The 16,812-nt window shown below is 38.2% G+C and overlaps 2 protein-coding genes across 3 annotated transcripts in view; one reads left to right on the plus strand and one right to left on the minus strand.

Annotated features, from left to right (window-relative positions):
• Nucleotides 1-6,023, minus strand: part of LOC124281756 (intersectin-1-like) — an 80,957-nt gene extending 74,934 nt beyond the window's left edge. The window contains 4 exon segments of the mRNA XM_046717729.1: nt 48-111; nt 1,310-1,399; nt 2,186-2,230; nt 5,746-6,023. Of these exon segments, the coding sequence (XP_046573685.1) occupies nt 48-111; nt 1,310-1,399; nt 2,186-2,198 (167 nt within the window). The 5' untranslated portion in view covers nt 2,199-2,230; nt 5,746-6,023.
• A 5-nt stretch (nt 6,024-6,028) lies between these two features.
• On the plus strand, nt 6,029-16,621 carry LOC124281730 (quinone oxidoreductase-like protein 1). Of its 2 annotated transcripts, none has more exons than XM_046717701.1 (11): nt 6,029-6,126; nt 6,918-6,992; nt 7,203-7,280; nt 7,668-7,791; nt 10,152-10,402; nt 11,226-11,289; nt 11,602-11,700; nt 13,857-13,990; nt 14,278-14,383; nt 15,277-15,322; nt 16,129-16,621. In XM_046717701.1, exons 2-11 carry the CDS (start codon nt 6,927-6,929, stop codon nt 16,223-16,225), a joined length of 1,065 nt encoding a protein of 354 aa, XP_046573657.1. In that variant the 5' UTR covers nt 6,029-6,126; nt 6,918-6,926; the 3' UTR covers nt 16,226-16,621. The 2 variants fall into 2 exon arrangements, with proteins under 2 accessions (XP_046573657.1, XP_046573656.1); XM_046717700.1 differs by having other exon boundaries at nt 6,049-6,163.
• Nucleotides 16,622-16,812: the final 191 nt, after the last annotated feature.

A 16,812-nucleotide genomic window follows, 5' to 3' on the forward strand; every position in this document is an offset into this window, starting at 1 on the left:
CTGCATAATTTTTTTAAAGGAGCTGACAGACAATGATTCATCCTCACCAGATTTGACCTAGTTTCTGCATATCCAGACCTGACTGAAGGAAGAATCCTTTAGCTTGTTCACCTGGAAGAAATATATGGTTCTCTAATACAAAATGCTATACAAATGTTAGCATAATAATAATAATACCAATAATAATACCATATACATTTTATATGATACAACTTGTTTGTTTGTTGTTTAATATTGGTTCATTGTCATTATATGCATACAGTTGAATGAAGAAATGAATGACATTGTTCAGTATATTTCATTATCCCTGGCAGTGTGTGAAAATGAAATAGCCACTGGCCCACTAGCCCGTAGCTAGTAAAAATCCAGTCGGGCCAGAAAATCTCCACAGTCACTGGCCCGACTGGCTAGTGAATTTTCATTGGGTCAGTTTGTAAACATCAGTGTTTACGAATAGCGTCTGACCCTCTGACGAATCCGGCAGATTCGCCAACGGTCCAATAGAAGTCTGCCACCCGCCGGCCCCAGTGTCTGACTGTATATTTCACAATGACTTTGACTGAAGTTTTTATATGTGACATGTGACACTTGTTTGCTGTTTATAAATCTAATGTATGTTAATTTTGATGCTCATTATAAGAAATGTTTAATCTGAAATGTGTGTTTAATTGTATTCTATGGGTCCTGTGAATTTTCAATGGGTCAGACAGACATCTGAAACTTACAGGACCCAATGTCCTGTTACTTTGAAGCACCATTCGTGAACACTGAAACATATCACTCTCTCCCACTTGTTAAGTTATGATACACTTTCAAGCGATACAAGATTAGGGCCTGATAAAATGATCATCATGTTAGCAGTTTAATAAGTCATATGACTGACATGTATAACCAGAACAAGACAATTCTTGTTTAATTGTGATCCAAAACTTAATACACCTCCACATGCTTTATAAAGAATCCTAATATATAAGGTGACTGGAATCAACCAATTCTCTGAAAAACCATAGCATTTCGAGTATCTGTTGAGTTAATAATGTTTATTCTTGATGTAACGATAATATATTAACAAATGTAGATAACATCATGTTCATGATTCAGAGAATTAAAAAACCTTTCCATTCTCTCTTTTCCCTTTGTGGACTTAAGTCTGCATCTGACCTATGCAAGTATGAACAGATCAATCACTCTAACTTCTAAGCAGCAAGAAATCAGGTGATGGTGCAGAGCTATTATTTTTAGCCAGGAATTGATTTCACATTATGGTGTTACACCATGTAGAAGCCACCATGGTTCTTACAGTACATACCAGACACAAATCCATTGACAGGCTTAAGCTGGAAGAACTGAGCATCATGTTTTGCACGATCTTCTCCTGTAATGCGCCAGACATCGCCACCTCCAAATAGCAAACATTAAACATTTATGACCTGGACCACCTCACCATTTGTTCACCACCAACCAGCAATTATGACAGAGTTAATTATCATGAATAATTCAATGTGTTCAGTTGGAAAAAAAGGGGAAAATCATGTTTTTTTTACCCAATGAAATGTTGCACATTTTACACTGAGTTAATAACTAACAATTGTTCATTTAGTGACAATCACAAACAGGTAGATAAGATGACTAACACTGACAGAGTGAACTTTCAAACCCTGCAATATGCACATCAGTATAATGTCAAGAATTTATCTAGGATTTCATACTCAGCAATTGGCAAGTAAACTAAGGAAAATGGGATTCCTATTGTTTTCCTATTGGATTCCTTAGATTAAGAGGTCTTTTAACATTCTTGACATTGTATATTAGCAGTTATTGAAACAATTACATTCGCTAATGTGAGGCTGGCTTTTAAACCTCTTCATCAATGTTTACTGGTCCTGATATCAGTGATGGACATGTCGACATGACTGAGTCATCCCATTAGCCCAAACTACATTAACATGAATTGTGAATGTTCTGATCCCAATTTGGACATCTTTACTTATTTTTCTCACAGACATGTGGTCAAATTGTGGCCTCTGAGCTGCTCTAGATAAATCCTTGCTTGATAATTCAAAACGGCATTTGCAGAAGTCATACAATCTTCAATGTGATACCAATTGTACTTTTTCTCGAAACTGATCATGCCAAAGCCCAGTTAATGATGTAAAACACATTAATATAACAAAGTAGTAGTTACCTGCACCTGCCATGGTGGTTTTGATTGATATTCCTCTTAATATCCCTGAAAACAAAAGAAAAATCAAACTGATGTCACATATGTGATGGCAAATAGCTCAATCATTGCACCAATGAAACCTGAGGATATGGCGAAATGACAAGTTGGCAAGGCAATGTGGAAAATATTCAATTCTGACCCTTTTCTCATCAATCTTGTGTTACTGTCATCATTTTCAAAGCAGCAATCAGTCACGTCAGTCAGATCAAGTTTTTTACCTTACAATTTAAACATATTAAAAATAAACAAAGCAATAGTTTTCAGAGTAATACTCCTTCATTTATAATTGTATAGCAGGTATGAGGGTACATTTGTAGAAATTATGCATTCCTGGTTAACTTGTGTATTTGGATCCAAAATTATAGCATTTTACTTCTGAACTCTTGTCTACTTATCAATACTTGGGTCACAAGACCTTTAGTCTTTAGACAATTTGCTAAGAGTGCTGCTGTACAAAGTAACCTTAGTGCTGTGACAAGTCTACTTAATGAATGGGGGCTACAATCACCTTAGCACTAAGATCACTTTATACAATGGCACCATGATTGTGACCTCTACCAAACACATCTTTACACATGTTAAATATGTTTAAATAGTATCTAAATTAGAAACATACTTAAATATTTAATGTGGCTTTCAACATAGTATCAACAATACAAGGCCAATTTTAGTTTCATGTTTTAAGATCTGTTTAAAATATAAGCCATGGTACATCTTGACATCAGCTATGTTAGCATTGCATTCACAAGTTCAGTGCAGCAACAGTATATATGTATATATATACACAAAGTACTAACTCAATTTTTTCTCTCTTCATTGGTCCTACTATCATGGTTATAAGTTATCAGTGAAATGTAAGGCACCACTGTCTTGTTCATGATGTTTAAAAAAAATAAAACATTACAATGACTTGGATTAAGAAATTTTCAATTCAAAATGATCAAATTTGGAAATGGGTACAGTCATTTGCAAATACCTTTACGGTAATAACATGAGACCATATAAAAAAATGTTGTGGCAGGATTCAGTGTGTAATTGTTTATTCAATCAAGCTTGCGGCCATCATGTCGACTTTCTCTATAAGAATTACCTAAGTCTGTCGGTGCTGGGTAAAAACAATGGTATCTGAAAGCTTATTTTATTTATACCGCTTAAAAAATAGGGTCGGCACCAGAATTCAAGGTTAGGTCTGGTAATCAGAACCACAACATTTTTTTTTTAGGCCTGAGACAGACAGACTGACTGGCAGATTTAGGGGCAATTTGCATATTTGCGTATCTTGCAACTTAATACAAGGCCAAACTGTTGATGTTTATTCATAATCATGACCATGATGACATCTAATATGCAATGGCCTTCTTCAGATATCAAGCATATTCACAAGCAGTCTCTATTTCCTTCTGATCTGTGTCATTAGTAACATGATCAATGCTGATGAAGATAGTACAATGTATTCAGGGGCAAACTAGACTTGGGACAGGGGGCAGTCCCAGAAACTTTGATTCAACATGCTCAAGTCACCTAAACACCCCTTTCTTGTTCGTAAACTTGGTTTTCATGATAAACTCAACCTGGCAGTGAGCATGGTTAGTGAATATAACATGTATAGAGTGTCTCTGACACAGGTCACTAATTAGTACCATTAATCAGGTTAACCCGATAACATAGCACAGGCACCAGGTCATGGAATAGTTGATCCTCACAAAGCACATTGTTTCAAATTTCCTCAGTGTATTTAATCACTCACTTTCAAAATACCTATTGCTGCTTTTGTTATGTTCATGTTGTTGTCAAAGAACTGTCCATAAACTTGTATTATTCATGATGAATAGACACTTAAACCTTCATACATACAACCAGGAAATGAAAGAAAAACTTGATAACACACTGTATGTCCTTAAATAATACTAGACATAGAATTAACAAATAATAATAACAACCCAACAAATTATGCAACCATAACCATATGATAAGCAATCTGGTTCATGCTACATTACAACTACCAAGTACTTTGTGGTCACACCCATGTTCTGAGCAGATGTAACATTAGAAGCTGATAAAGCTAGATGCAACAACATTTTCAGTCGTTTAATCATGTTAATAAGTGTGGTGTTCAGGTCAACAGTTTTACATTATTTATACCATTTAAACCCACATCTTGAAATGCATCTATTTATAGACTATACAAAGTTTCCCAACATAACCCTGGCTGAAAGTTTGTATCATTAAGTTTGTATCAATATAATTTCTAAAAAGATGTATTGAATTGGCTCAAAAAGATGACCATTCATGTTATGCCTACATGCTACATGCCTATTATGATGAGATGAAATGACTTCTGAAATGATTCTGCTTGAGTTATACTTATCGCTAAAACAGCACCTCTGCACCTTATACATTGTTAAACATTCAAACAACAAACAAAAATGTCAACGTTTGGCAAAAACTGAACATTGTCCTAAGTGACAACAGCTATTATTTTCAAGAGAACTTTACTTTACAGACAAGCAATAAATGATATTAACACAGGTTAACATGCAAACACAAAAAATTGGAAGCCATTAATTATTTTAAAACATGTTTACATTAGAAATTACATTCCAAATTAACTTGCTGACTCTGATTTGGAGGAACAAGTTAACATAGTTTAATAACCTTCCATCAAATTATTCTCCTATGAAACTGAAACTGATGCTTTTGATGAGTCGTGTGTGAGAATACAGGAAAAATCAACATGTCATATGATGTAATCCATGCAGCCTGTGGACACATTGTGTTGTGGTACTTGAGAAATTTATAATTTGATATTTGATTAATAGGTTTGTTACAAAGTAGGTTACGACCTCAGCTGTATTATATTAGAGCAATTGGTTGTTTAGTTCTGAAGCAAACATCTAAAAGCATATATGCATAAATATCATTATAACGATTAGATGCCATTTTCAACTAACCTTCAGGAACTTGTCTTGCAAGATAAAATCAGAAGCATTTTGCAGAGGTGATGTTACCTTTCATACTAAACTGATGATAAAACACCACAAAAGAGTCATATCATGAATCAGGGATTGATGTAAGTTCATTTTCTGGGATATTTTGTGATTGGGGAATGGAATTTTTTTTGAAAATTTACTGAAGACATTCCTTCAAAAATAAATTAATCGTGCCAAACTAACGTCAGTCCTTAATGTCACTTGCCCCCAAGCAAATCACTGTAATCAGTGAAAGATGCTGGAGGCATATGGGTTTAAAATGTTTGAAAAAAGTATATGCACAACTAAGCAACAGAGAAAGATCATCAAGCCATACATTGTTTATGGTATTACTCTTAACATAGCAGCAAGTGAGCCACTGTCACCGTTAGTATTATCGTATCAGTTAGAGTGTATCGAAATTAGGAGACGATTTACAGATCAAAAGTAAACACGGCTTGTGACCTAGTCTGGTTTGCCATAGACTTTCAAAGAAATGTGATGCAAACATTCAATCAAGAAAAAGTGAAAGTGTTTAATTAGAAGACCTACCCTGTTTGTTGTTTGATTATATTAGAGCATCCATACGATCGATGTTGGCCAAGTTCCAGTGGTGAGAGGCGGTAGCCATATTTCCGGTGTCACAAGTGTCGTTTTCGGATTCCTTTACACGCCAATGAATATCAGATGTCTAAATGCAGTTAGCAAGAGTGTCTGTGAGTAAATAGGAATCCAAATCCACGGAGGGTCGCTTAGATTTTCGCCAAATGTCTTTAAATAATCAAGTAATTTCTTGAGCTGACATCCCCTGTCTGCATCAATTGGCGCAGTGCACTCTGGGTAGTGTGGGCGTTCCCTGAAAGCCGGAAGCGGTGTATGTCGTGGAGAACAATCAACACTGTCATGTTTTGATCCTCATTACTTTGATTTCATGTAAATAACAAGTTGTTTTCAATGAATGTGTGGGAAGGTACAGTTTGTAGCAATTGTATTTTTCCTAGCAGTCAAAACTTTGATATTTATTTCGGGAGAACTGCAAAATGAGAACGCAAGTCTTGATCATGAACAGAGCAATGCTTGTGTACTTAAATATGGAGAAAATTCGACACTAATATAAAAAAAAATGCTAAATGTATTAAATTAGGTATAACTTTTATGGGATGCAGGATTTGTTAACAAAGCAACTCCTTGATCTATAAGCAAAACTTGTTCAATAATTACTTATGTTGAATTATGTTAAATAATTACCTGGATTAAAGTATGAAAATGTAGAAGGATGTCAAGATGTTTAATCAGATGCTGCTTTGTGCCCCTTTCTTACACCATGATTATGCTTAATACAAAGGGATTTTTCAATTGGTAACTGTGTTATTAAGATGGCTCAATGAAAACAGTACCAGTCAGTTGTTCGAATGTTAATGACTTTGTTACACACCTGCAGGTAGCTATGGTATAAAACCTCATGTACATTGAAACCTTGAAATCCTGGGGAAGCTCAAAGTTCTGTCAGGTTGAAGTTGAAGACACTAGAGTGGGTTAGAGTGTGCATATTCAATCCACAACAAAGTTACTTCTTCTCAAATAGCTTAGTACATTGTATTTCAGTTTGATGCAGGTTGAGCTTATTTGCTAAATGGGTTTTGTCATTTACCACCTGATGTTATCAATATGAAGTTGTAAATAATCAGTGAGATTAATTTTCCTAATTTTCATTTATCTGTAAGGAGGCAATCATGAGGTGCATCAAGAGATCATCTTCCCAGGATGCTAATGTGCAAAAGTTTATTCTTGAAGACAATGTGAGTATGATTACTTCTGAAAATAAATGTATCATTTAGGTAACTGTTATAACATTTATGTAACTTGATAGCTTTCATGTTTTCTCTTGTAAAGAACGACATAGCTGTAATAATTAATTCTTTTGATGTTGTGAATGATTTCATATATGTGAGGTTAATGATAAACATTTACGACTAATAGGTGTATTTAAAAATATTTGTTTTTTCCAGGAACCCCGTCCTAGTCCATGCAAGAATGAACTGTTAGTTCAGGTGAAAGCCTGTGGCTTGTCACTCATAAATCATAAGGTAGGGCAGGTGTTGTCATCACGGTGATGTAACCTTTCAATCACATGCCACTCACTTGTCATAGTTTGGGATAACCAGCTGTTTTATCTTCAGTGATAGTTTATCACTCAGAATTATTATGGATACTAAAAAAAATAAAACTAAAGAAAAACATTATGGAGGTTCATATAGTACATCTAAAAAGACCTTTTCTCATTTGCTTCTACAAATTTGCAAGTTAGATGAAGAGGATGACGAAATAAGAACTGAAATAGAAGATATATTGAACACCATGCATTCAGTGGCTGAAATGATGCTAAAATAATCGTTATGCCCTATTATTTATTCATGCTTTCTTCAATGTGTCTGAGGCCATGCTTATGTGTTACTTTTGTTACATTTCTATAGAACTTGAGTGAGATTTTCAAGAAGGAGATACGAGAATCATATCCAGTAGGCCAGGATATAGCAGGGATAGTTACAGAGATAGGTGAGGGGGTCACAAGCTACAAGCCAGGTGATGCCATTGTTGGTGAGTACTAAACACATGACCTGGCCAGGATACAGCAAGGGGAACTAAAGATAGGGGAAGGGGCCACACAGATGGGAGGGGGTCAGATGGTGAAGGGGTCTTACAGATGGGAGGGGGTCAGATGGTGAAGGGGTCTTACAGATGGGAGGGGGCCAGATGGTGAAGGGGTCTTACAGATGGGAGGGGGTCAGATGGTGAAGGACAGATGGGAAGGGGTCAGATGGGGAAGGGGTCACACAGATGGAACAGATGGAAGGGGTTCAGATAGGGAAAAGGGTCACACAAATGGGAAAGGGAGTCATACAATTGGAGAATCAGTCACACATGAGGAAGGGGTTGCACAGTTTTGAGAGGGTTTTTCCGATATTTGGCTCAACACAGGTTTGGTTGTGCAACGTTGACATGTTGTTCGTTTGGTGACACATTGAAATATTGTAACTGGGAAAACATTGCCAAAAAAAATCAAAATGGAAGAAATTATTCTATTTTAGAATTTATCCTGTCGGATGTTATGCACTTTCACTTGTTCTTTCAACTGTGGAGTGGAAACAAACTGGAACAAAGTTTTCAGCCTCTCTGAAACAGCTCGTCTGAACAATCCCCGGCTCCAATTAATGATAAAGGACAATTATTGGCAGCTCATGCAGAGCATGCATATAACGTATGGCAAGTTCTGGAAGAACAAAGGATAAAGACTATGAACACAATTGAGAAGAATTTGGTCCTTCAACTGGGAAGAAATCTGAACAATCCACTGAGAATGCATGATGTTCATATAGATCACATTTCCCTGTGGAGGAAGATTTTTTTATGCTCCTTCAGACTGTTATTTCAGTGAGAACCTTTGTCACCTGTTCCAATCCTCCAATGTTACTACCCATGAAGATCCGGGTTAGAATTAATCTTCAGTAACCCATGCTAGTCTTATGGGATCAGGTGGTCAGGCTCGCTGGCTTGGTTGACACACGTCATCAGTTCCCAATTGTGCAGGTCGATGCACATGCTGTTGATCACTGGACTGTCTGGTCCAGACTCGATTATTTACAGACCGCTGCCATATAGCTTTAATACTGGTGAGTGTGGCGTAAAACTCACTCACTCACTCACTCACTGGTCATAGGCTTTACAATTATACCACAACACCGAGGTGATCCACACTCATTATCCTCTACTCTTGCCACCAATCATGCCAAAATCTCTGCTTGTCCTTTTGACGTATTCATTCCCGAGTTCCTTGACTATCAATGGCTAAGTCTAGGAGGGATAAATGAGGGTCAGATTTACTGAGAAGTTCACCTGTATGATGTGGATGTGAGGAACAGTATCAAAGAACTTACCATCTGGGACTGAGGACAAAAAGAACTTCCTGTTTCTTAATTCAGTCTATTGTCCTTTGACTAATGAAACAATGGGTTTGTGTAGAGTATTGGGTTTTCTGAAGCAACCCATCACAAGTGAGCTTCACAGTTGTCATCTCCCTATAGATGTGGACCACCATCCAACCGCGGGATACTGTGAAATAGGATAAGTTTATAAATTTGAAAATTTTACTCTTAACTCAGGGGTGGAAATAAGTTTAAAATTGCTAATGTACTCCGGAACAGTGGCACATGTAAAATCTCTTGCCCTGATAATTTTTCCACTATACTGGACATTTTCTTGTTGATTTTTTAAAATAAACAACATAATTAACATTGGAAAGTCAACTGGACACCGGTGCAGTGTGATATACAAATTTGCTTGCACGGACAGAAAAAACACTGGACTCGGACGTCGGGCAATGGGTTATTTCCACCCCTGTAACTGTATATTTATAATACTAATCCTATCTTGCACGATGGAATCCTGCTTGACCAACCCTGCTACCCAGATGACAGGGGTGTTCCAGCTCCAAGACAAGATGTCACATGTCCTGCAGGTGCTTCCAGTGATTGCCCTATATCAGTAATTGGAGCAGGGGCGTGTTCGAATAAGCTCTTTAGTGAGGCTGGAAACTTCCAGAATATTTCACACCACAGTTGAAAGAACAAGATAAAGTGCATAAGATGAGATAGGATAAGTGTTAATGTTAATTTATATACTATACGATTTATAGTATACTATTCAATTTCTTACAGCTGAGTGACATATCAGAGGATTACTTTTTGTCCCCATTGTTTGATGTTCATTTATTGCCGTAATCAGTTGACAGATTAAACATTTAATTTTATGTTTCAATCATAATTCTATTCCACATTTCCTGTCCGTAGATCCAGGTAAGTGAAACATAATGACAAATTTTAATTTGCTATGTTGAGGGAGTATATGTGCAGGCATATAGATGTCAGAGTACTGAAGAATCACTGTTTTTCTCTGCAAAGGTATTCTGCCATTGGACAGCCTGTACTCAGGATGTGGGGAGTTCTGTTGCATCAGTGAGTACGATGTGGTAAAGAAGCCATCTCAGCTCGCCTTTGAAGATGCAGCTGCAGCTGTTGGTGACTGTGTCAGTGCATACACTGCGCTGCACTACCATGCTAAAGTGTGTGCAGGTGATACACTACTGGTTATAGGGGGTGCTACTGCTGCTGGCAATGTATTGGTTCAGCTTGGACAACGCTGGGGAGCAAAGGTGAGAGTGCATTAGTGAATAATTGATGTAATTGGTATTCATATAAACAAACCTGATATTGTTAAGAAAAGAGATAATTTTGGGAGAAGGCGAAAGTGATTTGTTAACCTTTGTAGATAATTAGGCACTTGTGGTTAAAGCGTTTGCTTGTCTTGCATGAGATTCCAGAGATTCAGGATTTGTGCAATCTCTTTAGCCCATATCTGGTGTCCCCCATGGTATATTGCTGGAACATTGCCAAAAGCCATACCTACTCCCAGCTAATTGTGTATGGTGGTGTAGGCTAGAGGTTCGGTTGTTCCCTAATGACACAAAAGGCCGAGTTCGATTAGCACAACACACTATGTTGTCATTACAGTAAGTAATTAGAATTTTAACCTGTGTGCTCTTCACTGTCAACATGTTAAAATTGATATAAATAAGGTGTTTTTTAGTTATATTCAGAGGAATTATAGAATTGTGTTGAATACTAGAAGACCATCATTAATTGTCCTGTTCAGTGGAATACATATCACGTACTGGGTAATAACTATAGAAACATATATGTGAAACCTTATGTCCCTTTTGGGAAATTATAACTGCCATTTGATGCACATGTGGCCAAATATTGGCCCCTGAACAGCCTACATACATCCATGTAATTATCACTGTAAAAGATCAGAAAAATTCACCAGTTTTCACTGAACAATACTATGTTAGAGAAGGTCTTGAGGCCTGGTGAGGACCTACAGTACTAAAAATGTTTGCATGTAAGTCATCAATGGAGCCAAAACAATACATGATATATCTGGACCCACAAATCTATCATTCTGTATGTGAACAGGTGCTTGCAACATACAATACTCAGGCAGAGAGGCAGCACCTGGAGGGAATCCAGCCCCCAATAGGTGTGTACATGTCAATAGGTGAGTGAGTGTATGGATCCTTGTGTCTGTCTGCCTCTACATGTCTCCATCCCTCTGTCAGTACATGTCTGTATCTGTATGTTGGTGTGTGTCCACATCTGGTTCTGTGCATGAGCTTCTGATTTTCATGTGTTAAATCTGTTAATATATGTTAAATTGAAAAAACTCAAAATTGTAGTCATGACTACCATAACAGCAGACATAAAGTTTCTTTCTCACATACATGTTAGTGATTATTATTATGTTTGCTATGTAATTTGTAACTGTAATTATGATATACATGTCTCTACTCAGCCCAGGTGATTGAGCTCAACAAACGAAACAACATCTTGGTAAGCAGTGTGAAGGAGGAGACAGGAGGCGTTGGAGTGGACTGTATAGTGGATGATGGGGGTGAGTCTATACACAAGTAGGTGGAGGCGGGGTGGTGAGTGGAATGTATCTTGGATGATGGGGGGTGTGAGTCTATACACAAGTAGGTGGAGGCAGGGGGGTGGTGAGTGGACTGTATCAGTGGATGATGGGGGTGAGTCCATACACAAGTAGGTGGAGGCAGGGGTGGTGAGTGGACTGTATAAGTGGATGATGGGGGGTGAGTCCTACACACAAGTAGGTGGAGGTGGGGGGTGGTGAGTGGACTGTATCGTGGATGATGGGGGTGAGTCCATACACAAGTAGGTGGAGGCGGGGGTGGTGAGTGGAATGTATCGTGGATGATGGGGGTGAGTCTATACACAAGTAGGTGGAGGCGAGGGGGTGGTGAGTGGACTGTATCGTGGATGATGGGGTTAGAGTCTATACACAAGTAGGTGGAGGCGGGGGTGGTGAGTGGACTGTATAGAGTGGATGATGGGGGTGAGTCCATACACAAGTAGGTGGAGGCAGGGGTGGTGAGTGGACTGGGTGGATGATGGGGGTGAGTCTATACACAAGTAGGTGGAGGTGAGGGGTGGTGAGTGGACTGTATAAGTGGATGATGAGGGGTGAGTCTATACACAAGTAGACAGGGGGTGGGTGAGTGGAGTGTATAAGTGGATGATGGGGGGTGAGTCTATACACAAGTAGGTGGAGGCGGGGGTGGTGAGTGGACTGTATCGTGGATGATGGGGGTGAGTCTATACACAAGTAGGTGGAGGCAGGGGTGGTGAGTGGACTGTATCGTGGATGATGGGGGTGAGTCTATACACAAGTAGGTGGGGAGGCGGGGGTGGTGAGTGGAATGTATAAGTGGATGAGGGGGGTGAGTCCATACACAAGTAGGTGTAGGCGGGGGTGGTGAGTGGAATGTATCGTGGATCATGGCGGGGTTGGGGGTCTGTACACAGCAAGGTGGACATGAGATTGGGAGTGCACTGTTTTGTGGATGAAGGGGTGAGTTCATGCAATCTGTTACGTACGCTGGAGTTCAGTTGTCTTCATGTAATAAATCGTATGATAGAACAATGTCATCATGTGAAAAAGCACGTAAACTGGTTAATATGTATCATGACCTTGGCTTGTGCTATGGTTCACTCAATCCTATTTGTGCTTGTCGTATATGGAACAATGTCATTTTACCATGTGCTTTATATGGTTGTACTGTTTGGAGCAGCTTAACGTCAAAAGAATTGGACGTGTTGGAGTTAACACAAAGGTATTTCTGTAGAAAGGTACAAGGTCTGCCTAAACGCACTGCTTCTCCTGTGGTTCTAGATACCCTGGGCCTACTGCCAATTCAAGGGTATATAGAAAAATCTTGTTTGCTTATGTTTGGTAGAATCTGCCCGTCTAAATGATGCCTATGTTGTTAAACAATTATTTCTTCATCGTCTATTTGAATCCAGATGTATGACTACCATTGGTAAATCCCGTCACCTATCCTGTACATGGTTAAGCTCAAGTAAACAAGTATGGCTTGTTTGCGCTGTTAATACATACATCACAACAGGGTTATATGTACTAAAGCAAAATGGAATGATATTGTTAAATCCAGAATCTGTGATGCTTACGAGAGTCTGTTGTGTCATCAGATAGCAGTGAGAGGATCTCTCAAGATATTGCCTTATCCGAGAGCCTTTTAATCCAAGTAGACTGTGGGAACTAGCCTTGATTAAAAGCCTAAATTTTACAAACTCTCTCATATTATTCACATTGGCTGTAAAAAGATTGAATCCAGAGAGTGTATATGTGGAATAGTAGCTTCTGATATTGTTAAACATGTTATTATGTCCTGTACACATCTTAATGATTTGAAATGAAATGTTTGAAAGGATTTGTGATATTATATCAATATCTGATTTTGTTGACTTTTGGGAAAATGATGACGATGTAATAATTGCTGATTTACTTGGTGGATCTTGTACAACACTTGGTAACTTAAATATGACAGAATGGGGGGAAGTTATGTTATTAGTGGCTGAGTTATGTCAGTCTGTCATTCTAAAATATCTGCACAATTAACTGTCTACTGAGTCATTGTATATTCAACTTGACACTTTGTTGTAACATGAAACAATCTTCATATTTTTGGAGGAAATAAAGATAATCTATCTATCTACCACTTGTTTCAGTCTGCTTGTTTACGACAGAGGAGGACAAAGCTTTAGTTGGAGAAAACTACAAATTTCCAGTTCCTCACAAGTATGACATCATTTCTTGTCTGGGATTTGCTGGGAAGTGGATCACCACACAACCAGATCTTCAGGTCAGTCCTCCATTCTGTATCACCAGCAGTTTTCATGTCTCCAGGATCCGCCCACATTCTCCATCTGCAGAGGAATGTCACACACTTCATCTTAGGAGACAAACAAGTCAATTGGGTAGTGAGGCTGAGTCTTGGTTTGCTGATGGTTGTCACTGTATGAAAACAGTGGGGTGGTTAATCACAATATTGATCACTGGATTGTGTGGTCCATATTTTTGTCATCTAACAGGAATATTGCACACAGCACTTATAGTCTGACCTATGTTGATTGTGTCTTCTCTCTGCAGCTGGATCCCCCAGACTGTCAACAGCTGCTCCTCCGTGGCGCTAGCGTCAGCTTCCTGTTTCCCCCTGCCTGGACAATGGCCAGTGTGCAACAGGGCAGATATCAGCGTATCCTTTCTCTCCAAAAATAATAATCCTAAATTTGTTCATGTCATTTTATGTTGTTTTCATTTTAGTTTTCATTTAGTTAGCACCTCCGATGCTAAAAATTCTGTTTTGAATTGTTTGACGTGAGAGAAAATATCAAATACAGGGGGTGCAGGAAATTTCAAATACAAATACTCAAATTGGGAAGGAAAACTATCTCAATATATGTTATAGTTAAAGCTTTGTAGAGGTAACTCGTATAGAACAGGAACAAAAAGAAGGAAGAGGCTTTAATGCTTAAGTTAACATTGCTGCAGACTCACCTAGGGAGAGAACAGGCATGTATTTATTTGGATGGGGACCTCACAACGCACACCCTTGACCCGATGTTTGTCCTTTGAACAGATTAACCCAGGGAGCAGTCAGGCACTGGCATGCATTGATGGTACTTTGATAAGGTTTCAAAGAGGTCACATCCTTCTCACAGCTGTGTAATCTTATGATCACATACAGTATATTTAGTTGCTTTTACTAATATGTAACAGGTCACTAATAATTTCACCATGTTCATGTACCTGTGAAGATCTGCGTTAGAATTGGTCTTCAGCAACCCATACTTGTCGTAAGAGGCGACTGACGGGATCGGGTGGTCAGGCTCGCTGATTTGGTTGACATGTCATCACAGCCAAATTGTGTAGAATGATGCTCATGCTGTTGATCACTGGATTGTCTGATCCAAACTAGATTATTTACAGACCGCCGCCATATAGTTGGAATATTGCTGAGTGCGGTGTTAAACAACAATCATCCATCCAACCAACCACTACTGTTCGAGTGGGTGAGAATGTTGTAGTTTGTAGCTGTAATTCACGAAGCTGACATAAAATATTATGTATTCTCCTTAATGATAACAGATATATTATTGGATGTTGTAGATAAACTAGACAAGGGAACAATCAAGTAAGTACTAAATTACAGCCATAATTGTATATAAAGTGACCTGGTTTAAATGCTGCTGTGGTCTGAAAGGATAGCCTGCATGCTCAGTGAGCACTTTCAGTTGACTTTGCAGAGTTACTTCCCTTAGGCTTGTAAGAATCCTATGATTATGGATCAGATTTCCAAATTCTTGCTGCTGCTGATTTTTGCTTTTTTGTGCCATGACTGTGCTTGGGGTTTCATCAAAGAGATCAATGTTTAATGCATCATCTTTTGGATTACCTCCCACACTGAGATGCGAAGCTATGAATTCGACTCAAATATTCAAAGTTGCATTAAACCCAACTAACTGTCTTTAAGCAAGTATGATTCAATAGAACCAAGCACACAATCCAGTGACTTATTTGTATTATCAAATAGAGTAGATGACAGAGTGGGTTCACTTCTGTGTTGTATGCGGAGTGGTTGCACAAACTTCTGATTAAACTAAATTCAATGGTCCAAAGTGATAATGTTATGGTCTTGGGCACATTGAGAATTGATAAAGGGGTACAATTAAGTGTTAGTGACCGGATTTCCAGTTGACCAAACATGTTTTTAAATAATTTATAGATATAAAATTGTGGTCCCAAGTAGGAACGAATGGAAGAATATTTTCCAGTTGGCTTAAAAGTTTGTCAGGTAGCTCTTATTGGAGCAGGGTGTTTAATACAAAGAACATGGATTGTTTTTAAAGCTATTAACCAGAAATCATTCACTTTTAATGCATAAGATGTAAAATATTATGGAACCCTCCTATAACAGTTCATGAAACATGTTACTTTCAGGTGTAAGATTGCCCGACTTGTGACCATGGATGATGTAATGGAAAGTCTCAAGACACTGGACGAGGTTCGAGTTGGCAAAGTTGTGCTCAAGTTTTAACTATGGGTTGTCAATAACAGTAATGTACACAGACAAAACAGTTGCACATTGCTGCAAGACAACTGCAGGAACATAATCAGCGGTGAGGAGGTGAAAGCTAAACTGTTAATGGTTTTCATGAAAGTCAATATCATGGAGAACATGCAGGATGTAATGTGTAAAGATGGCAACCAATTAGATACGTTCATGTGGTTACCTTGCCCGGATACTCCAAGCAAGAGATGACTCTCCACAAAAACAAATCTCCTTTCCACCAGTTGGAAGTCCTACAGTTTAGAAGAAGACAAGCAATTTGAATTGCTTCCACAACTGTTATCTTCAGTGCAATTTGGACATGTTTTTTTTCCATTCAAACTTAACATGAATAAAATCGTTTCATTATATCATTGAATCAAATTCAAAGATTTTCTCATATGTGTTTTATATGATGGCTATTACTTGCATTCTTATACATTAAGATATACCAGCAATGTATTTATAGAGTCTTGAATACAACAAAACAAAACCAATCCCAATGAAACATTTCGGACAGATTTTTTTTTACAACAGTTGTTACCCTAGTTTCTGGTATTACAGTGTATACTGGC

Source organism: Haliotis rubra, unplaced genomic scaffold, assembly GCF_003918875.1.
Source record: "Haliotis rubra isolate DU_JTF1 unplaced genomic scaffold, ASM391887v1 Scf289, whole genome shotgun sequence".
Classification (NCBI taxonomy): Eukaryota; Metazoa; Mollusca; class Gastropoda; order Lepetellida; family Haliotidae; genus Haliotis; species Haliotis rubra.